General features: G+C 42.3%; 1 protein-coding gene across 8 annotated transcripts in view; it reads right to left on the reverse strand.

The window, feature by feature from the left end:
* Nucleotides 1-27536, reverse strand: part of CLTCL1 (clathrin heavy chain like 1) — a 50123-nt gene that overhangs the window by 5520 nt on the left and 17067 nt on the right. For 4 of the 8 annotated variants that reach the window (XM_048513720.1, XM_048513717.1, XM_048513716.1 and 1 more), the window contains 24 exons: nt 26447-26647; nt 25288-25440; nt 24574-24696; nt 23693-23830; nt 22588-22752; nt 21357-21537; nt 20627-20790; nt 20028-20153; nt 19243-19385; nt 18695-18929; nt 17375-17497; nt 16698-16843; nt 15549-15732; nt 14818-15010; nt 14268-14425; nt 13964-14128; nt 13379-13486; nt 12838-13005; nt 12594-12743; nt 11173-11304; nt 10697-10807; nt 2555-2725; nt 1437-1658; nt 500-520 (listed from right to left, as the gene is read on the reverse strand). In XM_048513720.1, the coding sequence (XP_048369677.1) occupies nt 500-520; nt 1437-1658; nt 2555-2725; nt 10697-10807; nt 11173-11304; nt 12594-12743; nt 12838-13005; nt 13379-13486; nt 13964-14128; nt 14268-14425; nt 14818-15010; nt 15549-15732; nt 16698-16843; nt 17375-17497; nt 18695-18929; nt 19243-19385; nt 20028-20153; nt 20627-20790; nt 21357-21537; nt 22588-22752; nt 23693-23830; nt 24574-24696; nt 25288-25440; nt 26447-26647 (3681 nt within the window). Of the gene's footprint in view, nt 1-499; nt 521-1436; nt 1659-2554; nt 2726-9915; nt 10018-10696; nt 10808-11172; nt 11305-12593; nt 12744-12837; nt 13006-13378; nt 13487-13963; nt 14129-14267; nt 14426-14817; nt 15011-15548; nt 15733-16697; nt 16844-17374; nt 17498-18694; nt 18930-19242; nt 19386-20027; nt 20154-20626; nt 20791-21356; nt 21538-22587; nt 22753-23692; nt 23831-24573; nt 24697-25287; nt 25441-26446; nt 26648-27536 lie in introns of those variants that run through there. The other 4 variants (XM_048513721.1, XM_048513719.1, XM_048513718.1 and 1 more) reach the window with 2 other exon arrangements.

Below are 27536 nucleotides of genomic sequence, written 5' to 3' on the forward strand. Positions count from 1 at the left end.
CCATTTGAGTTATAACCCAGATTGTTTGTTTAAAATGTCTGCCGGCAATGTAGCTCCACTGTATCAGCAACATAAGCTGAATTGCTGGAATTTTGCCACTTTTCCGAGGAGGTTAGTTATCAACTATCTAAGTGGCCCATATATTCCAAGTTTAAGGAAACACTTAACAGATTTTCGAATCTCTGGCAGTACTGTGAAAGAGATGCACCTCAGCAATGAAAACAAATCGTAGACATATCCACCTGACTAAGTTTTACAATCACCAGGTATGCCACTGGAATATTCTGTTAGTTCCTCCAACAAAAGGTCTGGTTGGATTTTTCCCCCCAAGTAGTTGTGAGGATATGTTTTACTACTAGCATTAGGAGTGAATTAGTTAGACCAAGCTAGATTATTCCGCTTTTCAGCAAAAAAGCTACAGATAGGTTCCCACAGAACTCTAGATGTGTTTTAAGGGACACAAAAATTAAACAGAGTGTAAAACCAGAGAGACTGTCACCTTATTAAACAGCCCATCAACCTGAAAGAAAATTCAGAGGGGAACACTTAAAAATCAGCAAGCCAGGTAACAAAGCAACGATCACATTACATACTAGTTATGGTCGTGGGAGAAAATAATATACTAAAGAGAGAAAGGATCCAGCCCACACTGCAAGGAAGTACTAACATACACTTTTAAGCTCCCAAAAAAGTTTGCGCATCTTATTCAGTACTTAACCATTCGTTTGTATGCATGGGTTTGTGTGACATTACAGTACATGGGTTTGTGTGACATTACAGTACAGAAATGCCACACTAAATTCACAGCAGTGATTGAAATAGTGCATGAAATGGGTTTACTGTCTCTGCTATGTCTAACTGTACAGCCAAGGAAATGCATGAAGCAAGTCGGGCAAGATTGCAGGAGGACAGTGTGTTGGTGGAAGATTCTAAGGGGAAGTGAGATAGCCTGATAGCCCTTTGAAAACTCAGATGTACTATGTAAAATCTTGCATGAAAAACAGGGGTTGAGTAAGAAGTAGCAAGCCCATGTTTCTAGGCTGCAGTGTTGCCTGGAAAAGTTCTCCATTGCTTCATGAGTAAACCTGTCTTGTACTATGAGAAGCAATGAAGCAAGGCTGTTAGGAGCACTGGTAGTCATATCTGACCTCAAATTGTTGACGGCGAGGAAGAACTGGAACCTTGCTAACCACAAGTTACATAACTCCCTCCAATACCATTTGTGGAAACGTCAAATTTACATATCTCCTTTCCCCTCCAATCTGGATTCTACAACTGCTGCAAACGTTAACCAGCTTTTGAAATATTTTACTATGCTGTTAAGTGCTTCACTACAAAGAGTTTTGAGAAATTTGTAATTAGGATGTTGAAGCTTCCTGGGCAAGCAAACTAACAAGTGTCACCTAAGACTAAAAAAGCACAGAAACCATACTTACTTTGGTAAGGTACTCCCTCATCACTTGGATGAAATAAGGCATTGCAAAGTCCATAATGTTGTGCCTCCATGCCAGCTCAAGAACCACATCTGGATGTAACAAGTCATAACAGGTGAAGAGAGATGCTGCAAAGCACTCCTTTTTGTCTTCTTCCAAAAACCACTGCAGCAGTTTTTCTGCCAGTTCAGGATCTTTGGACTCTGCGGCATACTGCATGGCATCCTATGGGACAGCACAGTAATGAAGCTAGCTTTATTAAGCGGGATTTTGGTTGGTTTGTTTACAAAATTTGCACGGTGCCTGGTTGTGCTAGCCCAACAAGAAAATAAAAATAAGTTAGCCATTAAACATGCAACACTGCAGTCTAAAATCTTGATAAAGCGGCTACAGAAGATGGATCCCCTTGGGCAAAAACTTGGGAAAAGAAATAATTGCAGCAGAAAGTTAAGAAAGAGGAAGATGGATACAAGGCAATCTCAAGGGGGAGGGTGTTAGAATGGCGAGGTGGTACCATCTCTGGCTGCCATCTGCCTCACCTCCGCAGGTGGGGGCACCAAAGAGCTTGAGAAAACCTTTAACTGGAGGTCCACTATCTCAGTAGAAGAAAGGCTAGTTGAGGAATCTCATACAGCAATGTTATTCCTTGGTTTCTGGGATTATCCTCTCCAATTTGGATGCTCCAAATTTGTTTCCCCTTCCCAAAACACAAGCTAGCCTCATTTTATGTACCATTTACCCCACAATGTATTCAACCCCCACCCTGCCCCTTACCTGTAGTGCAAGCCATACATGTCTACCAGTCACACAATGCAACTGTCCCTTTTCATTTCACAGCTTTTGCTTCACGCCAATATAACTGACCATTATAAAGTAAATACAAGGGAACTATACTGGATATTTCGTATAATGCAAGATCAGATTTGCAGTGCAATATTCTGTTCAGAGCTAACTCCATGTTCAGTTATTCCAGACCAAGCCAACTGATATCAATGGACTGGAACTTTAGCAGATCACATACTTCTGGTAGCCACAAAAGTATGTGTATTGGTGTTCAGCATTTTGTTTTTGCAGGCCTTTTAAACACACATATAAGCAAAAGTAACCAACGTTCAACATACCTTATAAAGACGGTCCTTCTTGCAGAGCTCCACGCTCTGTTTCCATCTATTATTGCCTTTATACAAATATGCTGCAATACGCCTGAACTCAATCAACTCGTGCTTCTCCAAACGCTGAGCTAGTGTGATATTGTCAAAATTATCATATGCATCGATGGATGCTCTTAAGCCCTGTTTGGACAGGGAAAAAGTAACACCAACAAGAAAGTTAGATCAACTCTTTCCTGACTTGAACATTTGCTTCAAATGATGCCAAGTCCTACGGTGATGCAACTTTTAGTCAAGATTTCTTTTATTTAAAGAGTTAATAGCAACACTGTGTACAGCCTCCCATAAGTTTTTTTTAAAATACAAGCCTTTATTGGCATAAAATAAACATACAAAATAAGCATACACAAAATACGGTACATTATTGCTTTCCCACCAATTATAGACACTTCGGTACTAAAATACTAAATACTAAAATATATACATGGTCCTTCTTGTAGCCTCAGGTTCATTCCTTCAGCTAAGTTGACCTCACTTAAGATCTCTCGGATACTGACAGAAGCTGAAAAAATTACTTTACTGGCTATATGTGGTCATAATACATAGGCGCTTGGATTGGTATTCATCTAGACTTCTTACGTCTATTATCAACGTTAGCAGAAATTTTTGCTATGCATTCTCGCCTTTTTTCACCGTGGATCCATGTTGTTCAAAAAAGCATAGGTATCTTAAGAGCATCGGTTAAATTCGTTATACAGAAATGGGATAAAGTGCAGATTGCACGACATTTCTGATTTTGCAAACCTTTACACGGAATATAGAAAGAGGGGTATGATCAAGGTGTCTCCACACTGACCCGCCTTGCATGGACATAGCCTCCTCTCTGTTTTATCAATTTTGTTGATATCTGCCATAGAGCAGCATAGAATGCATTAGATTGAATCTGGCCAGTGTTAAAGAAGTTCTTGCTTCTTAATTTACGGGTTGGTGATCCAATGTAAATAATTGGCCGTAATATGTCGCTGTTTGTTAAGACCGCTTGGAATACCCAGGTAGGTCAGGGGAAACACGCTTTTCCTCGCGATATTTTGTTATCATATCCTCGATACTCTTGTTCCTAATAGCTTAGTTTTTCAAGCAGCTACCATGCTTCTTGATAGGGAAAGAGGGACTAAACGACTCTAATGAAAAAAGCCAAGAGTGTTGATTTTTTCCCTCAACTAGTTTCAACCACCTAGAATTTTGGCATAATGTCGGAGAAAGCATGAGGTGTAGCAAACTGGAGTGATCCTGCAAATAATAGTGGATCATTAGCAGCAGTATCTGACAGTTCTCTGTAGCCAGACCATGCGTGGAGATATGATATTTGCCCGAGTTCACAAACATGGGGCTGCATATGAAGCTAACAATTTGGTAAGCCCACTTAGCCCAATTTTATGGAAGAAACTGGACTGGTCAGCTGTGTTTATATTTTTATTTATAGCTCCGATTGAAATTGGTGCTCCATAGAAGAGCTGAGAGTAACATTTAGCATTGAACACACCTTCGAAATGCTGGTGCAATTTTACTGGTGGCCCACAGTGAAAAAGAAACGCTGAATTGCTAGGGCACTGTTGTTAGCTGCAGCGAGTGCTAATTTCCTATGTACTGCCCAATTAAGGTTGCTGGTAAGAGTTATGCCCAAATATTTGAACTGGTTGACTTGTTCTATGGGTCTGTTATTGATGGTCCATGTATGGAGTTCAGTCTCTGGAACCAGCAGAAAGGAGCAGCAGTGGACAAGGCAACTGGCCAGGAAGAGCAGAGTGACCTGCTGGTGTTCATTTTGGAGGGCTTTTCTCAAAGCCACATCTTTTAAAACAGTGTATTTTTAACAGGGGTTTGCAGGGGTTTTCTCTTTTTCTCCTTGTAAGGTTGCTAAAGAGCTGGAGACTGCTGGAGGTGGGGGGCTTAACAGGGGTTAACACAGAGGGTTACTCTTTATTCCTGGGCTGCCTTGCTAAGGTGGGGAGCTCCCCTGATGTGATTCATTCAGTCTTTAGTTCAGTCTCTGGAACCAGCAGAAAGGAGCAGCAGTGGACAAGGCAACTGGCCAGGAAGAGCAGAGTGACCTGCTGGTGTTCATTTTGGAGGGCTTTCTCAAAGCCACATCTTTTAAAACAGTGTATTTTTAACAGGGGTTTGCAGGGGTTTTCTCTTTTTCTCCTTGTAAGGTTGCTAAGAGCTGAGACTGCTGGAGGTGGGGCTTAACAGGGGTTAACAGAGGTTACTCTTTGTCCTGGGCTGCTAAAGGTGGGGCTCCTGAGGTGAGTCATTCAGTCTTTAGTTCAGTCTCTGGAACCAGCGGCCCTGGCGGCAGCCCAGCGCATGAGCCTAACCTATCTTCTTTTTTTAAAAAATAAATTGACTAATTAATTAATAAGGACATTTTTTGAGGGATAGTAGGTACAGATAGCTCAAAGGGCACTTGACTAAAAAGTTTAATATCTAAATATAGAAACAAAGCAGATGAAGGCAGGAAGCCAGCAGGGGATGAGGGGCTGGTGTTTTACACTGAGTGTCACATGTATGACTATCCGCCACTAGGCCAGGAAGTGGGTGTGCCCTCGCTGCAATGAGCTCCTGGCATACAAGGAGCGTGTCGTTCTCTTGAAGCCAAAGGTGGCGAACCTGAGAGAGGCAGAGGGCAACAAACAAGGCTCAGGGGACCCGAGCGACCGAGGGTCCCACTCCCAAGGTGACATCGCTTCAGATGTCATGGAGAATGAGTCTGGGTGACAGAAGTTGCCAGTGCGGTGGGGAAGATGTTCCCTTAGATGGGACCTTCCTTAGTTGGTGGTCAGATATCCTCTGCGCTGAGGATACCCTCGGGGAGGTGGGGGCTCCTTGTAGTGGGTGATTCGATCATCAGGAATATAGAGAGTTGGGTTTGTGACAGGCATTGATGACCGCTGTGGTGACTTGCCTGCCTGGTGCGAAAGGTTGCCAGGATCCTTCGTCGAGATAGGCTGTTAGACAGTGCTGGGGTGGAGTCAGCAGTTGTGGTCCCATTGGTACCAATGACATTGGGAAATGTAGCCGGAGGTTCTAGGAAGCTAAATTTAGGCTGCTAGGAAAAAGGTTAAATCCAGGACCCCCCCAGGTGAAGACTCTGAAATGCTACCTGTTCCGCAGCGCCAGAGGCGAGGAAGCTAAGGCAGCGGAATCTGGCGAGTCTCAATAGGTGGATGAGAGAGAAGGTGGTTGCAAGGCAGAGGGTTTCAGATTTGTCAGGAACTGGGGGAACCTTTTTGGGATAAGGCAGGCCTGTACAAAGGGGCGGGCTTCATCTTAACCAAAGAGGAACCAGGCTGCTGGCTCCAACTTGATAAAAGGTGGCAGAACAGCTTTTAAACTGATCCCCTGGGGAAAGCCGACGGGAGCTGAGGTGACTTGGGTTGAATACAGAAGTCCATGGGGATGCAGACAGAGAAGGAGGTTTTGATCAACCACAGCAACTGAGAGCACAGCAATGTGATAAGTGATAGTGTCTACAAAGGCTAGAAGGGCAAAACACATAAATCCCAGGTTGAGGACAGAGACAGAGTATGCAAGTGTCTCGATGCTAATAGTTATTTGACCTAAAATGGGAGCTGGAGTACAGAGTTTTGAAGGGAGGACATTGATATAGTGGGCATCACAGAGACATGGTGGAATGAGGAGAACCTGGGTGAGGATGCTGTTATCCCAGGTTACAGGCTCTACAGGAAGGATAGGACAGAGGCGTATTGGGGTGGAGTGGCCCTCTACATCAAAGAGAGAGCATAGTGTCACATAAAATAGACAATGCAGGAGCTGATTCCCCTACAGAAGCACTGTGGATATCAATACCAGGGGTGAAGCATGGTTTAACATTAGGAATATATTATAGTCCCCCTGACCAACAAAGAGGATTCTGAGATGGAAAAAGAAATTAGAGAGGCCAACAAAAGCAAAATAATAATACCGGGGTAATGGGCTTATTTTAGCTATCCCCATATAAACTGGAAAATGCATGTTCAGGTCATAGTAGGAGAGAACATTCCTGGATATGCTAAATGACTGTGGCTTAGAGCAGATGGTTGTAGAACCAACCAGGGAGATATGATCCTAGATCTAATTCTATGTGGGACCCAGGACCTGGTGCGGAAGTCAGTGTTGTTGAGCCGATAGGGAACAGGGAGATACAAATGCTGTCAGATTCAGTATCTCTGCATGCGAACAAGTGACAACTACTAATGTATTACATTTGCCTTCAGAAAGGGAAATTTCTCAAAGATGAGGGGGATAGTGCGCATGGGAAGCTGAAAAGGAAAATCAAGAGGTAAAATGTCCAAGATGCTTGGAGGTTATTTAAAAACACAGTCCTAAAGCTCAGCTGGAATGTGTTCCATAGGGTTAGGAAGGCAGCGCCAGTCAAAGAAAGCCACCATGGTTAACAAGGCGTTGAGGAAATTATTAGGAAAAAAAAAAGATGTCTTTAGAAAATGGAAGTCCAACTTAACTGATAAAGAATACCAGAGAACACAAAAGGTGGCAAAAGAGAAGCAAGTTAGCTGTAAGGGGAGGCAAAAAAAAAGGATTATGAGGAACACATGGCTGTGAACATCAAAACCAGCAACAAACAGTTCTTCAAATTACATCCAAAGCAGGAAAGCCAACAGGGGAAGCTGATTAGGCCCGTTAGATGACAAAGGAACAAAGGGTGTGCTAAAAGATGACAGGAGATTGCAGAAAAGCTGAATGAATTCTTTGCATCTGTCTTTGCTAGAGGAGGTGAGGAAAATTCCTGCACCTGAACCAAGCTTCTTAGGAGGAGAAGAGATCCGAGGGAACTAACAAAGATGAGTGGTAGACAAGGAAGTTCTGGCAGCCATTGATAAACTAAATGTTACCAAATCCCTGGCCCAGATTGCATTCACCCAAAGAGTTCTTAAGAGCTCAAGCATGAAATTGCTGATCTTCTCACTTTAATATGCAACTTATCCTTGAAATCAGGCTCCATCCCTGAAGACTGGAAGATGGCCAATGTCACACCAATCTTTAAGAAGAAAGGATCTAGGGGGGGACCGAGGAAGTACAATTGATCAGTTTGACATCTGTTCCTGGTAAATTAGTAGAATCTGTCATTAAAGATAAAATTATAAAACATGTAGAAAAGCAAGACCTGCTGAGAAAGAGTCAGCATGGCTTTTGCAGAGGCAAATCCTGTCTTACAAACTTACTAGAGTTCTTTGAGGATGTAAACAGGCATGTGGATAAGGGGGAACCAGTGGACATTGTCTACTTGGATTTCCAAAAGGCTTTTGACAAAGTTCCTCACCAGAGACTATTGAGAAAACTCAGCAATGAAGGAATAAGAGGGGAAGTCCTCCTATGGATTAAAAACTGGTTGAGAAACAGGAAGCAAAGAGTGGGTGTAAATGGGAAATTCTCACAATGGAGAGATGTAGGGAGTGGTGTCCCCACAAGGATCCGATATTGGGTTAGTGCTCTTTAACCTATTCATAAATGACCTGGAAGTAGGGGTGGGTAGCGTGGTGAAGTTGCAGATGATACAAATTATGTAGGGTGGGTAGAACCCTGAAAGGATTGCGAGGAGCTCAAGCGGACCTTGATAGATGAGGTGAGTGGGCTAAGAAATGTGAAATGCAGTTGAATGTAGGAAAAGGTAGAGTGATGCACATAGGGGCAAAAAAATCCAAACTTCACATACCTGCCTACTGGGGTCAGTGCTATGAAGTCACAGACCAGGAAGGGATTTAGGCGTCTTAGTTGAAAGTTCCATGGTAATCTCACCTCCATGTATGGCAACTGTGAAAAACGCAAACTCTATGCTGGGGATAGTGGGAAAAGGAATTTGGGGGCAGAGCTACAGATTGTCATGCCCCTTATATAAAGCTTTATTAGATGCGTTGTGGAGTACTGTGTTCAGTTCTGGTTATACATCTCAAAAAAAGGATATTGGAAGAGATAGAAAAAAAGAAGTGCAGAGAAGGCTTAATGAGGATGATTGAGGGACTGCAGCACCTTTCCCTTATGAGGAAAGGCACAGGACTCTTTAGTTTGGAGAGGAGGCGTCTGAGGGGGATATGATTGAAGTCTATAAAATTATGCATGGGTTAGGGTTATGCATTTTCTCTCTTTCTCACAATACTTGAACCAGGGGGCATTCATTTGAAAATGCTGGGGGGGGGGGGAAGAATTAGGACTAATAAAAGGAAACACTTCTTCATAGCGTGTGATTGGTGTTTGGAATATGCTACCACAGGAGGTGGTGATGGCCACTAACCTGGATAGCAGAAAGCTTTGGAGGCTTGGACAGATTTATGGAGGAGAATGGGTTACTGGCTACCAATCTTGATCCTCTTTGATCTGAGATTTACAAATGCCTTAACAGTCCAGGTGCTGGGAGCAACAGCCACAGAGGCCATTGCTTTCACATCCCACCATGTGAGCTCCCAAGGCACCTGGTGGGCCACTACTGATGTGAGAGAGCTGGACTAAGATGGACTCTGGTCTGATCCAGCTGGCTTTGTTCTTGTTCTTATGTTCTTATGACTAGAAATTCTTCTAGCGAGACCATTGGCCACTGGTTTTCATAGTTAATTACCAGTTCGTTCCTCTTACAATATTCAGCACAGCAATTTAGAAGTGAGTGGGACCAACTTTTAGTGTGGGAAGAAGAAAGAAGCGATTATTAGATCCAGCCCTTAAAAGTAACGCAGGGCATGTTTGTAACAGTTTGGGAACAGCGCCCATTGGCCTTCTGGTTGGCACTAGATCACTAAGGAATATATTGGAACAAAGTGGGAGACCAATGTACAGCCTTGTTTGACCCTCTGGTTGTGATGATATTTTCTGTGGCCGGTCCCACTTTTGTTGAGGCTCTTATTCTACAGCTAGTGCAAGTGTATAGCTGTTTTATAAGAAACAGTAGTCTGGAATTAGATGTGTACGCCATCAATTTTTCTCCACAGTAGGGCTCCTAGATATGGAGTCAAATGCCCCTTTTGTCCAGGAAAAGCTGCAAAAAGTTCACGGTTATTATAGATTATACTTTTGTTAGCTAAATTATTTAAAACTTGTTACATGATGGTGTTGATTTATTTTGGAAGGTGAATCCAATTTGCTCCGGTCCTATTACTTCTGCTTGCCACGACCCAATCTTCCTCTCTCTCCTAAGGAGTAGTTTTGCATATAGTTTGCCAATTACAGATAATAGGCTTATAGGACTGATAGTTTGAGGATTAATAATATCACCCTTTTGTAGATTGGGACAACTATAGACGCCAGCCACATCTTTGGGATGCGGCCCGTGTTATTTACATGGGTAAATAAGGAAGCCAGAGTTGTATGCTGCAATACGCCTGAACTCAATCAACTCGTGCTTCTCCAAACGCTGAGCTAGTGTGATATTGTCAAAAAGAATATGCATCGATGGATGCTCTTAAGCCCTGTTTGGACAGGGAAAAAGTAACACCAACAAGAAAGTTAGATCAACTCTTTCCTGACTTGAACATTTGCTTCAAATGATGCCAAGTCCTACGGTGATGCAACTTTTAGTCAAGATTTCTTTTATTTAAAGAGTTAATAGCAACACTGTGTACAGCCTCCCATAAGTTGAGTACTGGGACCCAACACCATTAAACTACCATTCTGGAATTAAAACTTGAAAGGGACAGAAGTTGTTGATGTAACTGCCTACATATGGTCTGAAAATAAATTCAATGCAAACTGTTTGCTCATCTAGCTATAGGGCAGTGGTGGCGAACCTTTCCAACATGGCCAATTGGCCATGCTGGAAGGGGCTGATGGGAATTGTGGTCCATAACATCTGGAGTGCCAAAGGTTCGCCACCACGGCTATAGGGGGAAAGATGGCATGCCCTAGGCCCTACTGAGTAGTTTCTTCCTACTAAAGCAGTCTCATCCCATTGGTAAGATCACCAGTTGCAGCCATTATTGTTCCAGCAGACTGCTGGATGGAGTACGCGACTGGCAAACATAAGGAGCTTGATAAAATTGTTCCTTGACAGATGCTAGTTTTGCATTCATACTATATTCTCTTGACATCAAGAACTATACAATAATATACTATAATATATTATAACAATTGCTCCAAAGAGGTACTTACCTGATAGTCTTCCTCCTCTGTTAGAAGATTGTTCAGGGACTCATTAACCCCTTTGTTATTGTGGTTCTGGACTGAACGCAAGTAAGGTTTTACTAGGGGCAGCTGGTCAACCTACGAAACAGGGAGAGGGACAATAGCTACCTTGAAAGGTCTCCTGGTCAGTTAAGTATACCCTCTAAGGCACATCTAGCTAGCCAGTATGAACCCCATACCTTTTCAGATCCCTGACCCCCGCTGCCCATGAAACTACCTTTACAAGTAATGTATAAAACCACTGGAGAAAAGGCTACTTTTAAAGATTAATTCTGTATATATTGATATGAGCCACAACAGAACTGGAAGTGAAGAAATAAACAGATCTGGAAGTGAAGAAGGGCATGTGTCCTCGCCTTCAAAGTTTAATTGGGAAACTTCACATCCGTTTAGAAGAATTAAGACAGGGAAAATAGGTTACCGTAAAGATACCTCCAACTCACCTTGGAGAAAAAGCTGACTGTCCTGGTGTGATCCAGCCGTGGAGACAAAACCAGCAGCAGATCATTGATCAACAATGGTTTATAATCTAAGTAAAACTGCAGAGCTTTGTAATATAGCTCCACGTTAGCCACCTAAAATGAGCAAAATAATGAAGTGTTAGATACAAGATAGTCTCTGAACCAACATTACGCCTTAACCACAGTAGTCTTGTGTGATGTCAGAAGGTGTGAATCCCAGGACAAATGGGCAACATGGTTTAGGACTTTTGGCAAACATTTGGCACAGTGTCCTAAAATGATGTAGCAGCAGAAGTCAGGACACTTATTTCTTTTAATGCAAGTTCCACTGAGCTTTACCCAGCTGTCTTTCCCCATCTTTAATGCACCAAATCGATAAGAATGTACAAAATTAAGGGTGTACTTGATGTATTGAGGGTCTAGTAAACATACGGCTGAGACTTACTGTGAAAATGAGAATGTAGACTTCAGCAAATTGGTGGTGATATAGATCACTGTTTTTTCCAGCATTTGTTCTGCTAAGTACAATACTGAGGCAGCCAAGGCTTATTTTATCCGGAACTATAATTTGAGAAATAACCCAGGAAGTGGTGAAGAGAAGGAATGAATGCAACTAGTTGTATGGACTGAAGAACCTGACAGAAATGAGGTCCCAAATTTTTCAACCAAAGTGGGTAGGGGCTGTGAATTGTACAAACCAGTTTGTTAAGTCTATTTGATGCTTGGCCCTACCTCCTGGCTTCTAAAATGCATGAGTAACGTTACTGAAAATGTTGCCTAACAACTATTGAAGAATTTCTGAACTTCAGCCATACAGTACTCCAGTAAAAACAGGAGCATTACTATTTACAACAGAGCCAGTGTGGTGTAGCGGCTAGAGGGTCTGACTAGGTCAGGACGTGGGAGATGTGGGTTCAAATCTTCCACTCTGCTGTGGAAACTTGCTGACTGGCTCAGGCCAGTCATACGCACAGCTTTGCCTACCGCAAAGGGTTGTTGTGAGGATAAAATGGAGAAAGGAAAGAAATATGTAAGTGACTTTGGGCCTTCACTACTGAAGAAGAAAAAGAAGGAGGAGGAGTTTGGATTTAAAGCCCACCTTTCTCTTTTGTAAGGAGACTCAAGGTGGCTTACAAGCTCCTTTCCCTTCCTCTCCCCACAACAGACACCTTGTGAAGTAGGTGGGGCTGAGAGAGTTCCAAAGAACTGTGACTAGCCCAAGGTCACCCAGCTGGAATGTAGGTGTTCAGAAACACATCTAGGTCACCAGATAAGCCTCTGCCACTCAGGTGGAGGAGTGGGGAATCAAATCCGGTTCTCCACATTAGAATCCACCTGCTCTTAACCACTACACCATGCTGAGGAGAGAGACGAGGTATAAATGAACAAATAAAACTGCTTACCTTTGCAATTATGTCCTTGAACTGTCCTTCCTTCCAAGCATCTGTGGGGTGGTTCATCATTGTAATTATTGCATTGTCATATTCTTCATACTTGTCATAGAGGAAGACCAGCTCTCCCCAGAGGTGAGCCTGTTCTGCAGCCCGAAGCACCTTAAGAGTGAGAGACCAAAGTGATGCAAAGGCTTTATCAATAACTTCAGACAGCAGCAGAAGCTCCTGCTACACACTGTGGCAGTTTCAATACCTTTGGAATATTGACTCTGGACCAGAACAGTTCCAGATGTTCTCTCATTTTCTGTGGTTTGTATTTAGAGTACAAAATGGCAAGTTCAGTGAACATCCCCATGTGAGCACGCTCCAAACCCAGAGCAGCTTCCAGGAGGGCAATCAACTCTTCAAAGTAGCCACGGTCCTAGGATTCAAGGCAAAAATATATTGTTAGAATTCTACATTGCCTATTGTTAAATTTTATTCATGTTATTTATAGCCTGCCGTTCTCATTGAGATTCAAGGCAGAGTACACAATGTAAATCAGTGCATTCAACAGAATAAGGCATCTGCTAAGTGAAGTAATAGGATTAGGATTACAGATATCTGAAAAGAAAGCAAAAGTATTAGGCTGTGTTCAACAAAGCTAGAAAATGGAATCGCATAGGCAGGTAGCAATGTCGTGAGAGAAAGATGGATGCCAATTATTCTAGCTTCAGTCATTATACTACTTTAGTACTTCTTGACAACAGGAAACAAAAGGTTTTCACATTTTAAACAGTTAGGAAGAAGTTTACCTGGTAATAGCTAATCAGTTCTTCCAGCTCATCAGCATGTATTACTATGTGCAAGCCACAGATCTGTGCAAGTCGGAACTCCTGCCCATCTACACAGGCAAAGCACACCTGCAACAAGAAACGGTTATTACCAAAATGCAGACAGCCAGATTTTCATCTCATGTCCCCAATGCAAAGTGTGACCCTCGAGTTTCAAAAAACCTGAATAAAATATGTGTCTTCAGTAATACAGACATTGGTAGTAGCTATGGCGTCAGACTAAGACCTAGGAAACTCCAGTTCAAATCCCCACTCCCACCATGGAAGCTTGATGGGTAGCCTTGGGCCAGTCACACACTCTGATCCTGGCTAGTATCTGGACGGGACAACTCCAAGGAATACCAGGGTCGTGATGTGGATGCAGGCAACAGCAAACCACTTCTGAACCTCTCCTGCCTTGCAAATCCTGAAAGGCTGACTTGTCTGCTGTGACTTGATGGCCAAAAAAGAAGTAATCTTAACCAAGTCTTTTGGTGAAAGCTACCATGTAGTAGCCTTAGATTTTACCGTGATCTTAACATCCTTCCGAGACACAGGATAAGTTACCTCTTTCCACGTTCTGGTGCTGTTCGCTTTGCGGCCGCTATCCACTGCAGCCTGGTACTCCCCAAGATGTACCAGCGTTGATGCCAAGCGGGCAAAATTCGACACGTTATTGTAGAGCAGCTTTGCCGCATCGTACATTCCCTCGTCATAGCAGCGATCTCCAACCTAGAAGGGGTCACGACAGTGCGAGAGCTAAATGAAGCAGACGTGCATTTAAACCAGGTCAAGCTCTCAAATGAACTTGAGGCCTGCGCCCTTTACACTGTCCCTGCAAACTTTAGCATAAAATTAGCATAAAACATACCTGTTGTATGTGAGCATTGTTGGGGCCACTTACAAATTCTTCTAGCTCTGAGAGCCTATTTGTTTTCGCCAAGGCAAAAATAAGTTCGGTCTCAACATAAGATTCTCTGGCCTTTTTTCTAGCCATTTGCAGGAATTTTACCAGATCCTCCCAGTTATCTTAATGGAGAGGGGGAGACAAAGAGAAGAGAAGCAACACATCTATTTGTTTCTTTAACATTTTCCCCACTGCTAGCTAAACTTGCAGGAGATGCAGGGAACAATATCTCATCTGACTAAACCTGCAAGGTGATCCTTACCACAGAAGGTGTTTTGTTCATCTAGAGATGGATAGCTCTGCACAATCTTGTAAATGGTGGCAGTTACGTTTAAATATGGCTGTGAAATTGAATCCATATGCCCCAGCAATTGACTGGCTAGGCTTTTAGAACCGTTGGGAATAACTTGCATGCTTCCAATCTCATCGAATAATGTTCTTGCAAAAACACCCCCACCCCTCCTTCCGTCATTTCAGGCAGAGAGGCATCAAGCTGGGAACAGTCTTAGCTTACTGTTTCTGTTGGCTGCCTGGACAACTTCCATGTAGGCAGAAGGATCATCAGCTTTGATGTATGAATCTATAGCTTCCTTCACCAAGTCCTTTTGAAGCTGTGCTCTGGCCAGCTGGCTCCAAACAGCCGGTTCATTACATCTCTCAGCAAATTCATATGCACGATCTAGATTGCCAATGTGCTCAATCAACACCTAAAAGATCCAGAAACAGCTGTAATACCTACAAGGTATTCTTTATTTAAATCCACAAAGGGAGTAGGGATGCTACAGAACATGTGCTTCCCTATATATGAAACGGTGTTCCGTGGACAATATTTGGGTGGGAGGAGAGAGAGTCACTGGATAGTTCTAGTGCACAAGAAGTTGCTTCCCTAAAATCCTGAGTCTGGAATTTGCTAACAGTTTCCACTTTAACATTCCAGGTTAGTATTGATGCTTGCACAAAGCAATTTAGGACTATACTGGCAGTTTCTGGTGACACTTCAGACATTAATGCAAACCTCTGCTCTGCACAGAGGTGTCCAGTGAATTAACTCAGCAGTAGTAGTCCTCTGAAATCCTCCACAATATTCATGGGGCCTTTCTTGTTTTGCACCCTCAAACTAATTTCCCAAGATATCAAGATATCTGCTAATGTTTCACAAATGAACAATACATGTGCTCTGGAATGAGGCTTAAACTCAAGCAAAAGAGCCCACACACACACAGTTAACGTTACTATGACTCTCACCTGAATGGCAGACGTATTAACGTCAAATTTCCTGAAGATAGCAAAAGCTTCCTCATACAGCTCATTGCTAATTGCAATGTTTGCAATATCGGGAGCGTCGTAGTTGTCCAGACGGTTGATATACTCCATCACACGTGTACGATCTGCTTTAATGGCAGTCAAAATCAGCAGATTTTGGAGATTCCTTTGAAGGCAATTACATTAAGGAACAGTTTACAGATTGGTGACCATAGTGTCTCCCCTGCCAGGTAAGCTGTGCTACGTCATCATGCTCTCTGCTTTATTTTGGTATTATGCCTAAACTGGGACAGATTGCCAAATATTTAACCATTTAACCGAGCCCAGACAAAGGTGGGTTCTGACAAGGGCCAGATGTAATGTTTTTCCATCAGCTCTGCAACAGGGATGTTTTTGTAATATATCCCAGTCGGCCAGAGTCTGTACAAACCGCTCGACTTCTATCGAAACTCTTGAACACATTCTGTTCATTTGCCCCAAATATTCTCTGTTCTTAGAGATGTCTGTTATCCAAGACTAATGGTTCTTTAAGCCATACTATCATGTGGCTTCTGATGATCCTTACACTCTGTGGAGAAGATTACTCAGTTTTTGTTACAGGTCTTGGCCTATGAGACTTATTTTATGTGTCTATTGTATGATCAATCTATGCCAATAAAGGTTTTGCTTTGTTTGTTTGTTTGACAGACTGGCGCAATTGCAGTGTAATAGAGGCAACCCATTTGTAATAGTCCATTTCAACTCTGACTCTCTTCTGCAAAGGGGCCTGACTCAGTGGTCAAGCACATGCTTTGCACGGAAAAGTCCTGTCCAGTTCCTGGCACCACCCATTAAAGAATTTCAAGGAACACGTGCGGGTGGAAAGGCCCCTCTCTGCTAGATGTCCCGTCAAAGTAGGCAACAGGGAATATGGACTAATGTTAGAGGTATAAGACAGCTTCACGTGTGACTTAAAAATGAACAGCAGCTTAATTCCAATTCAAAATCTTATACAGACTCTGTCAAATGCATGCAGAACGAGACCTGTAACATTATATCCCCTAAACAGATTCCCTCCAAATTTACTGGCCACCAAAGTGAAGCTATGAACTTCTGTGCACATTTAGTTTAACTGAGGAACAATTTTCCTACCTGTGCTCACTGAAAACAGAGTTATCCAAAACAATCTTCTCCAGCAGTTCAATTAGCTCATTGGGCAGATCTGCGGTCATGAAAGCTTTGACTGTCACAGAAACCTCCTCTGGATCCTGGGTCTCTGATAAGGCTGTTTGGACAACCTAATAGCCAAAGAACGGTGTTAGTGACCCGAGTCAAGCATTTCAAGTAGCCTGATTTTTAAGAGGTAGCTATAAACTATGTCTCCAAATATCAAAAGCTTTGAGGAAAAAGTTAACTTTTTTTTTTAAAAAAAAGCTTGACAAGATTTTTTTTTGGTTCTCTTTGCCAATGAAGAATGATTCAGTCTTTTTACTGATAAACCAAACGAGAAATTGAAGGCAATCTAGAGTGGCCCAAATCTTATTTACAACAGAAGCATAAAGAGCAAGCAGCACTTTGTAGTACAGTGGAACGAGGACTTTGGGGACCACAGTAATAACCCCCTCACCCACGAAGCTCACTGAGTGACCTTGGCTAGTCATTCTGTTTAACCTACCTAACAAGGCTGTTGCAAGGATAAAAGTGAGATAATGGCTTTGATTATCCCTAAGCTGACAGCACAGACTATTGCTAAGCAGAAGTTTGGTAACTGAGCTAGGATATATTTGCAAACTGAAATTTAGTTTTCTTTTAGAATTGATCGGGTATACCTGATCAATGAGTGGCCTTCTGAATGGATTGTTTTCTTCTAGGACGTTTACCCACAGCTCTGAATCTTTCCTGCGCACCAGGTAGCGGGCTTCGCTCTTGAACAGGGAATTCTCATTGCAAACCTGGAAGAAAAAAAAATGATGAGCACATCTACTTTTGGTCTGGAATAGTCTGGAATTCGTCTCTAACCTCACTGATAATTAGTAGTTTCAATATTTAGCATGGAAGTGCCACTTTGACTGCTCCTCATCATATCTGCTTCTCTGTGACACTTTCATTTCTAACAACACAACCGCTACTGCTTGTCAAACAGCACAAGGTTTCCTCCTGTCTTCAGACACACGAAACAAAGATGTCAAGGTACTGACTTGGAGAGGCTCCTGCAGCAGATAGTGTAGTGGCTAAGAGCAGGTGGATTCTAATCTGGAGAACCAGGTTTGATTCCCCACTCCTCCACCTGAGTGGTGGTGGCTTATGTTTCCCCACTCCTACATTCCTGCTGGGTGACCTGGTCACAGTTCTTCAGAACTCTCTCAGCCCCACCTACCACACAAGGTGTCTGTTGTGGGGAGAGGAAAGGAAAGGAGCTTGTAAGCCACCTTGAGTCTCCTTACAGGAGAGAAATGTGGGATATAAATCCAAACTCTTCTACTCTTCTTCAACTTCTAATTGGCAAATTCACTGATACAGCATCAGTTTACTACAAAACCATTAACTAGCAAGACCCTCTGAGCAACAGTTTTGCCTCATGCTGCATCACCTCTTGTTTAACTTCTATATTTTAGCTAAAAACAGACATCCCAAGAGAGGACATTTGCCAAAAGAGATGTAGATGTGTAGGTAGAGACCAAGGAACCTGACAAGTATTAATCTACAGGATCAAGTAGTGCTCATGCCTTTTGTAGTAATACAATCACTTGAAGAATGCCCTGCAATAAAAGAAACTGAACACAAGATGGCAGTACTTTTAATACACATACAACTGTAACCTAGTTTTATGATCCAAAATCATTAGAGATTACTCACTTGGATAAACAATTACAGATTTTATATGATATTCATATTCATAAGAAAAATGGATGTCAGTGGATGTCAAACAGCATGAGCATTTAGAGAGGCAAAGGCAGTTTGTCAGCCACTACTGGACTTCTCACTGAGAAGTCGCAATACTTTCCAAGAAAGTCTACAATACAGTTTGAGAAGGTACAGTTTAGAGAAACTGAAGTCCCTTACGTGTACAATAGAGCTTTCACAATGGTTTTCTTGTATAAACACACTTCTTTAGATTCATATCCAAGAAAACTGGGGGTTCTGCTCACCTTTATGAGCTCAAGGTCACACTGCCCTCTCTCGTAAGCAACACAGGCCAAGTGGGGATCCCGCTTCTCGCAGTATTTGCCCACAACACAGCTGTCGTAGAAGGGGTTCTCACGCAGAAAGCGCTCTGGGTTATTGTTGCTGTCTATGTAGATTTTGGCCAGAGCATTGTGCGTCGCTGGTTCTTCGCAGCCTTCGTGAATTCGAGACTCAAGCCATGGGAGCAGCAGCTTAAGCCTTGAACAAAAAATGTCTTGTTAGGGTGACTGGAAAGCAGCAGCCTTTAACCTTTCCATAACAGGGCCCCGCCCAAGATCCACTTTCCTATAGTTGTCCTGGCCCTTCATGCAAGAAAAAGGGGTCACATCATGAGAAGATTACAGTCACTGGAAAAGACAATAACGTTAAGAAAAGCTGAAGGCAGCAAAAAAGAGGAAGACCCAAAATGAGATGGATCAACTCAATAAAGGCAGCCATGGCCCTCAGTTTACTAGACCTGAGCAAGAGCCACAGTAGCCATCTCCACCATGACCACCACACTCATCCTTACCTATTTCTTTTCTCTACTTCAGCTACCAATTCATCTGTTGAGAACTGGCCCCTCACCACCATGATCAAGTTCTTAATGACATCTTCAGAACAATCAACATCCAGAAGTCCTCCAACCACTGCAGGAATTCGGCTTGGGTTTACCTAGAACAAGTTAGTATCCTTAGCTTCAGGTCTTTTAAGAAGCGTGCAAATTCTGCATATTACACACAATACATCTGCTGCGGGATGGGGGGAAATGTGCGTTGTTGCGAGATTTTTTGTGTGGTTGTATTTCCTCAAGCCCCGCTTTCACTTTTTATTCTCTCCGCAGCAAGTGAGACCACTTCTAGCATGAATTTAATTTTGTGCTGCTCTGCATGCTTCTGCCTTTGCCTCTCTAAATGCTCATACCGATACATTGATAGGAACAGCATAAGGAGGGTCTCCTTGTGGCTCCATCTCACCTCCTGTGCTCTGCTTCCGCCCTCTCCAATGATTGGGAGGGCATTTTTAAAACTTTCTTTCAGACAAGCTTCTATTTTAAAAACAAAAGAGAGGGGAGAGGGAGAGAGAATGGAGGGGAAGAGGGGGGATCTAGCACATGGCTCCCTTTTTCAGCATTAACTGTATTCTCAAGGAGTCCAAAACCTATTTAGAGTACTACTTCACACACACACCCCTCGGGTTGAGAATTCCTTTTGCGCCAAACATTTAGCAGAGCTGGATATTGGTGAAAATTTGCATTATATAATTTTACAGGTGCTTATATTTTTAGGTTAATACTGCTTACACAACAATGTTTACCTTTTGAACATAGATCTCAATGTATTTCTGCAGATTGTTCCGATACAGATACAGAACTAGATCGTGAACAAAGTCAAATCTGTCACAAACAATTATCAGGGGAAGCTGGTCTGTGAGCTTGGCTTCCTATACAAGTGGAAAGAAAATGGGAATGTGACAAAGCCGCATTAGCCAAAACAATGGTGTATGCATGTATGCACACACAAGACTTCCATCTTTTAGTCATTCTTCCTGAAAGTCATGTCCTCAGATATTGGTATCCCTTCCTGCCTTTTCCCAGAGTTATATTTTTCAAGCAACACCTCAATGTGATTCCCAAGGCTACTGATTCTCCACCCCAACACATTTCTATCTAGGGCATTTTTCCTGCCATGCCCTCCAAGGTAATATGGTTCTACCTTCTGATTTCACAGGCAATATCCAATGTTGCCACTATGGCCAATACTCGCCATAAAGGTTGCAACCATCATCATTTCTTCCTTCATATATCCAACTAAATCTAAGACACTTTGACAACTGTGAAGACTGTCAGTCCTAACAATTAGAAAACTGCCACCATTCTGACACACTTAACATACCTTGGTTTTCAGGAACCTTACCTTCAGGAAATTTTTCACCCTTTCAGGATTATAGCAATTGCTTTCCCGGCAGATCCTCTCTACCTCTTTGATTTGGCCAGTCTTACAGGCAGCCTGAATATATTTGAAGTGAACATCTGGGTCCTGACTGAAGTTGACAATTGAGCCAAGAAAATAGAATAACCCTAGAAAGCAGGGAAGAACATTGAGAAGTCATCTTTTGGAAGGAAGATTTTTTTCTCCAGGAACAGAAATAGCAAAAAAATCAGAGCCCAACTGAAAGCTTCCTATTAATGGCCTTAAACAAAGATCCACAAAAAGGATCACACACAAAATCCAGATTATTTGCACAGCAGTTTTAATCATTTTGCACTGTAGAGACAGACAAACTATCAAGAGTCACAAGGCCTTAATTTTCCAGAGGATTATTCTGTTTGCTTAGCAAATCCCCGGTTCTTGCTCAAAAGTTTTAGCAAAGTTATGCATATTTAGCAAATTTGTTGATCATATTCTGCTTTGGCTACCAGTTCTGCCCATCAACCCAACCATCAATTTCGCTTTTCAAGAACGAAGCATTACCCATATGCTTTCAAAATCACATTTACAACCTTATAGGATGTTTTAAGAAAACCCTATTTTGCATTTTCTGTGCCTGGATAGGATGCATAAACCTCTGAACAGTTTGCATGAGGTCTCCAATACAGCGGTGTTATTACATGTAAGTGTTGCTATTCAGAGATCCCAGTCATACCTTCATAACTTTTAAAGGATTCAAAGAGCTCCACAAGAGACTGGGTCCCCAACTGTTCATGGTATTTAGAAGCTACTTGCACACACAACTGCAAGTTTTGTCGGATGTTGGCTGAAAGCATGGCACGTAAGCACTCCACAGAATCTTCAACCGAGAGAGAGCCAAAGAAATTCACAAGCCACTAAAAGACAGGAGACAAAATTAAGGCTGTCATACGGAACCTGCCTTCAGCACATGTTAGCCAACACTCACTAGTATTTGAGTTTGCATATAAAGCCCTAGCTACTTATGAACGAGCTTTTACAGACCACTGGTCCCTAAATTGCAATATTGCCTACTCTGACTGGCAGTGGCTCTCAGGAACAGAAAGGCCTTCTCAAAGCTCTGTCTCCAAAGACCCTTTAAACTGGAGGTGAACTGAACCTGGGACATTATATATGCAGTTCCTGCTACTAAGCTACAACTCTTCCCTAGAGTTACATAATTACCAGTAATATATGCTGATAGGTAAGGGCCACAAGCTTTATTTAACTGGTACCTTAATAGTAACCAGTCTTAGCCCATAAAGATAAAAAAGAAATGTTTTCTACCAGAAACTACTCAAAGCAACACAGTCAATGAGACTGAGTTTAAATACATGCTTTTCAGGTTCTTCTGGACACATTTATTGTAGTAGTGAATTAGAAAAAAGCTTTACTTCTTCTGAGTGGCAGCTTATATTGTATTCCACTCTGATCTTATGCTTCCTTTGGGTAACTGAATAACTTTGAATATGCTCATTATTATACTGTTACTACCCAAGTTGAATCCTTTCCTCGTGGAGGGGGGGGAGCAATCCCAGGGTGATGTCCTGCAAGCCTCTGCACTGGGCAAATGGGTATTAGGGAGGTATGCAAGAATTCATGCTATAAACAGAAACATGACAGCTGCACACAAGTACAAAAAAACTCCACAGTTTTGGCCAAGCAGTTATGGGCGTAGTCTCTGAATCAGCAGGCTTTGGGTGGGAAGCAGGATGTTCAATAAACTGAGCTAAGTACCCTAGAGACAAGACTGCAGAACCAGAAACTATTTGCTAACAAGATCGCTGAAACTAAGGCTAGAGATTGGAGAAGGATGAGAGACTATAAAGCATGTTTAAGTGGGAGGGGGGGAGGGTAGCCGATGAACTCTCATGCACTAAGAAGTCTAGACTGTTAAGATGCAGCTGAGTGGTGCACACTCATCTTACCTCTGGGTTCAATAGATGGGTATGAACAACAGCGCGCTTGATGTCATAGAGATCAGTGTAGTGTTCCAGGGCTCTCTGCAACAAGCCTGCCTTCTCACAAAGTTGGGCAATGTGGGCACGATCATAGTGTGTAAACATCTGATTTCCCAGGATGGCATCTGCAACCTAGAGGAAGTTGCCAAGTAACCAAGGAATTATATAAAGACACATGGGCAGGGAAACTGTTTAGCACTCTTAAACATATACTGATGAAATTCTACTTGAAAGCATCACAGATTTCATATAGTCATCAAAATATACTAATTCAATATGAACAAAACCGAGTTTGTTTTTTTAAAGACCCTTTTTACTGGGCATTACTCATGAGATTGTCTGTAGCCAAGATTGAGAATGACCACTCTACTCTACCTCCAAACTGGCTAGGACACAGGGCTGGGTGGTATTTTTTTATTCTCCCCTGCAATGTACAGCGAATGGGCCATACCCCAAATGAAGACATACTGAGCCCAAATAAGCCATTTCAAACAAACATTTGGAGGTTCATGTTTTGTTCCATACCTTAGGAGCACTAGAAATGCATTCAGGCTTTAAAAAAAAATCACATCATGCCTTGTTCCAATCCCTTGGAGAAGGGCATGTTCAACTCAATCGACCTCTAGATTTGAACCAACCTATTCAAAAGACTAGATCTGTTTTAAGCCACTGCAGAGTACTACTGCAAGGGAACTGCAGTTGAATGGAAGGCTGGAAAAATCCTGAACAGAAGTAACTGCTGACGGAGTATACAAAACAGGAGAAGGGAATGCCTATCGTATGAAAGAGTTTTAACATTGTGTATGAACAACCTAAAGTTTCACAAATTTCAGGAAAAAAATAGTGTTCATATTCTACTGCCAAGGAACCTAAAGTACGCTTATTTGTTTAAACAGCTTTGGCATGTTCCTGTAATAAGGCATTCACCATATAGCTGGCATCTTCTTCTGCCAACTTGCCTACTTGACACACTATTTTTAAGTGAGAATTTGCAGCTGTTCTGTCTGTATTTGGGAAAACAACCCGCCTCCCTGGAATGCAAAAAGCCAGCCTGGGGGTGGAGAAAAGTTACCTGTGGAGCATGAATGAGGTTCATCTCAAGCAGACGGGTCTGAAGGTGCCCTTCAGCTGGACGGTTATTTTTCAGAGCATCCAACAAAAAGGAGGTACACTGCTGAATTAAGCTATTCTCCATGAATACATCTACAATCTAAAGCAGACAGGAAGGGTTTGTTAGACATGCGTTATGAAGCTATTCTGGGTTTTCTATACACTGGAACTATAATTGTCCGTCTTCAAACACAGGCATTTGTAAACCAAATGTAAAAATCCTAACAATCAGTGAGCAAAATTCCACATATGCTGGTTTCAGAGTTGTTAAATCTAACATCAGGTTTGTTCCCCAAATGTAACATCAATAAATTCATTTCCAACACACATTGGAACTCACAATGCTATAAAATTACAAACCAGGAAGTCTTACATGAGGCAATCCTATGCACACTTACTGAAGGCTTCTGAACAGCAATATTCCTAAACAACCAGGCACAGACTACATGGTTACTACATCATTAAGACTGCAGGTATTTCTTTCAACTTTCTAATTAGTTTATCCAATTTAGTAGGTTTTTGCTTCAAGCATAACTATTCTTATAAGGATCAGATGCAAACAAAACTCTCAACCTGTGTCCATCTGAGCACCGGCTGCTCATTCCTACTGGTTTGAAGTTTTTTTGCTGACCTTCTTTGCACAGCTCATTTGTTTATCAGAGACTGGAACAGCTAGTGCACTACAAAGCCATCCACATAATCTGGATTAAGAGATCAACAACAGACACTAAACCTCCACATTTAAAAAAGTCACCATTTAACAGTATTAGGGTTTTAGGGAAATTCAAGCTTATCTTATAGAAATGATACATTAAACAGGCTAAAGCCAGTTTATTTCTTTACCTGGTTAATGTTGGCCAGCGGCTCTTCGTCCTGCACCAACATCTGAGCAAACTGAAGGCCCTGATCCGGGCTGACCCTCATTACACTTCTCAACAGGAAAACCCAGTCTGGTGTATAGCCAACCTACCAAAAAAACAAACAAACCAAAAATATACACACATTTGCCTTTGTGACATTTGCTCGAATTACCAACACAGCACACCTATACAGAGTGACTTTGGTCTTCAAATTAATAGGCTTAAACTGGAGTGCCTCAGCATATGACCACACTACTAAGGTGTACATAAAGGGTAAACTAAGCATCTTCCCCTGACTTCATAGAACAAAAATACAGTTGGATAACTAAAGATTAAAACAAGCAGGGAAGAAAAAAAATAACATTTGTATAGACTACATGAATTTGTCTTGAGGGCTGAAAATGCAATTAACATCTGGAATTTCAGAGGATTTTCAGAGTGAAGATCAAGAGTGTTGTGCCACATTTTTTGCCAGTAGAGATAGTCCACTAACAGTCTAGAAATCACCTGACAATCAAATGATTAACGTGGAACAAGGTGATTGCAATATACTACGCTTAACACTAGAATGTTTCAAGGCCTTTACTAATCTCTGGGCAGGATAAAACTCAAGTACATGTACAAGAATTTTCTGACTGACAAGTTAAATTTTAGGTTACACAATCACATACCTCTGGCAGGAAGATGCTACACTTACCTTTTTGGCATAAAGAACAATTTTCTGGAATTGACCAGTCTCTGCAAAACACTGAATTACTTTGTTTGGTACGTTTGCACGAAGATAAACACTAAGAGCAAGGGTTGGGTCAGCTGACTTGACTAGGTCTCCAAGCTCCTCTGAGCATTCCAGCTGAAAAAGAAACAGCATTTCAGTGTCAAAGATGGAACTAGTATTTTACCACCTTATTTTGCTGGACTGGGACCACACTTTGCAGACATATTGCACCAACCCCTGCAGATGCTGCCTACCCTTCCCCCATCCCCAGGCATGGCAAATAACTGCAATTGCCTGTTGCTGTCTGAAGTGAAACATTATGACTATTCACATTTCAGTGATCTAGCTTGCTGCTTTGAAGATGATAAAAATAGAAGACTGCAGCTGAAAATCTTGTCAGAATGTAGTTCCAGCTAGAAGATTCTGCTAACTTCACCATGCATTTCTTACCTGACTGCTACAGTCACCCTCCAAGCCCCTGCTCCACGTGCCACCACCACCTGAGATTAGGCAGGTGATAACCCAGGGAGAGCCTTCTCAGTCACGGCGCCAGAACTCTGGATCTCTCTCCCTGGAGAGACTCACCTGCATCATTCTGTCTACCACGCACAGGTGAAGACAGGGTATTAACTCAGTGATTCTTTCATTTGGTGATAACCCAGGGAGAGCCTTCTCAGTCACGGCGCCAGAACTCTGGATCTCTCTCCCTGGAGAGACTCACCTGCATCATTCTGTCTACCACGCACAGGTGAAGACAGGGTATTAACTCAGTGATTCTTTCATTTGGGTGTTAACTCAGTGATTCTTTCTTCCTGCCCTATGTTTTAATTGTTAGTGTTATTTTAGCTCGGCTTTAAGGGTTTACAAAGTGTTTTTAATCTGTTATCTGCCTTTGTGGCTCTAATAAGGGCAGAAAGGCAAGGTACACATCTTGTAGATAAATAAAACGTATGCATTAGAAAAATACAGCTAGGCTTTTACAAAGTCCGCAGACCTCTCAATTAAGCTTGGAAAGAGCATCAGGCACACATGTCTAATGAAAATGATTATCACTGATCCTTCTGACTAGATTGGAAGGCTAATGCAGACACAAGGACAAAAAAAACTGTACAAGCCAAGGTGCAACAGGTTAGCTGCCTACCTTATCCTCCTTCAGCCATTTCTCAAGAAGCTGCTTGCGGCCTTGCTGAAGAACAGGACGGCAGAGTTCCAGGGACTCAAATTTGTTGAGCTGCCCCTGATCAAGGAGGATTCCAAAGTACTGTAGTAAGGGAGAAGCTTGCCCAGGTTGAGCTGGTACGCTCTGGAACTTCCTGATGGTATCACTTGTCCGCAAGATTCCCTTGATATTGAAAGGAAGATACTTGGAATAGGTCTGCTGCAAGGATAATTCTAAGGCATACAATTCTCACCCAGCTTGTCATTTCAGAATTTTACACTCAAGTTGGCCACAAATTACCCCTAGTGGGTTTTGATGAATAAACAGCAAGGCTGTGTTCCTAAGCCAGTGTAGTATAGTGGTTAAGAGTGTGGACTCTAATCTGGAGAACCAGGTTTTATTCCCCACTCCTCCAAATGAGCAGCAGACTCCTTGATCTGGTGAAGCAGATTTGTTTTCCCCGCTCCTTCACAAGAAGCCTGCTAGGTGACCTTAGTCTCACAGTTCTCTTCCCCATCTACTTCCCAAGGTGACTGTTGTGAGGAGGGGAAACGTGATTGTAAACCACTTTGAGACACCTTAAGGTTGAGAAAAGCAAGAGTATAACCTCTTCTACCTCTTGGGATAACTCAACAGGAACTATTGGCTTATGGATGCCTGCAAGCAGGATGGTTGGAATACATGAGAGTCATCATTTAGCGCCCACCCTGTCTCTATGTAATGGTCAAGGCCCAACAAAGACAGTTAGGTAGTGATGTTACAGAAGACCAGTTCTGGGTCAATCCTCCAATAGCAGCAAGTACTGAAGATAACTTTTTAACTTCAAGATGACCAGCAGAACCCTTTTATTTATGCCAGAATCAACAATTGTTTGTATCTGAGGCTTTCCTTCTGTTTGAACAACATGCAAATATAGGTTTTGAATTCAGACTGACTGCTTAGACTCAGACCAAGAACATCACATAAGTAACTGTACCAAAAGAACACAGCTTTATTTACTTTTAGTTTAATCCTGAGCCTAATTCTAACAGGTACCCTTGAACAAATGAAGTAGTCAAGAAAGAGAACTGCA

The sequence above is a fragment of the Sphaerodactylus townsendi genome, linkage group LG13 (genome assembly GCF_021028975.2).
Source record: "Sphaerodactylus townsendi isolate TG3544 linkage group LG13, MPM_Stown_v2.3, whole genome shotgun sequence".
NCBI classification, from domain to species: domain Eukaryota; kingdom Metazoa; phylum Chordata; class Lepidosauria; order Squamata; family Sphaerodactylidae; genus Sphaerodactylus; species Sphaerodactylus townsendi.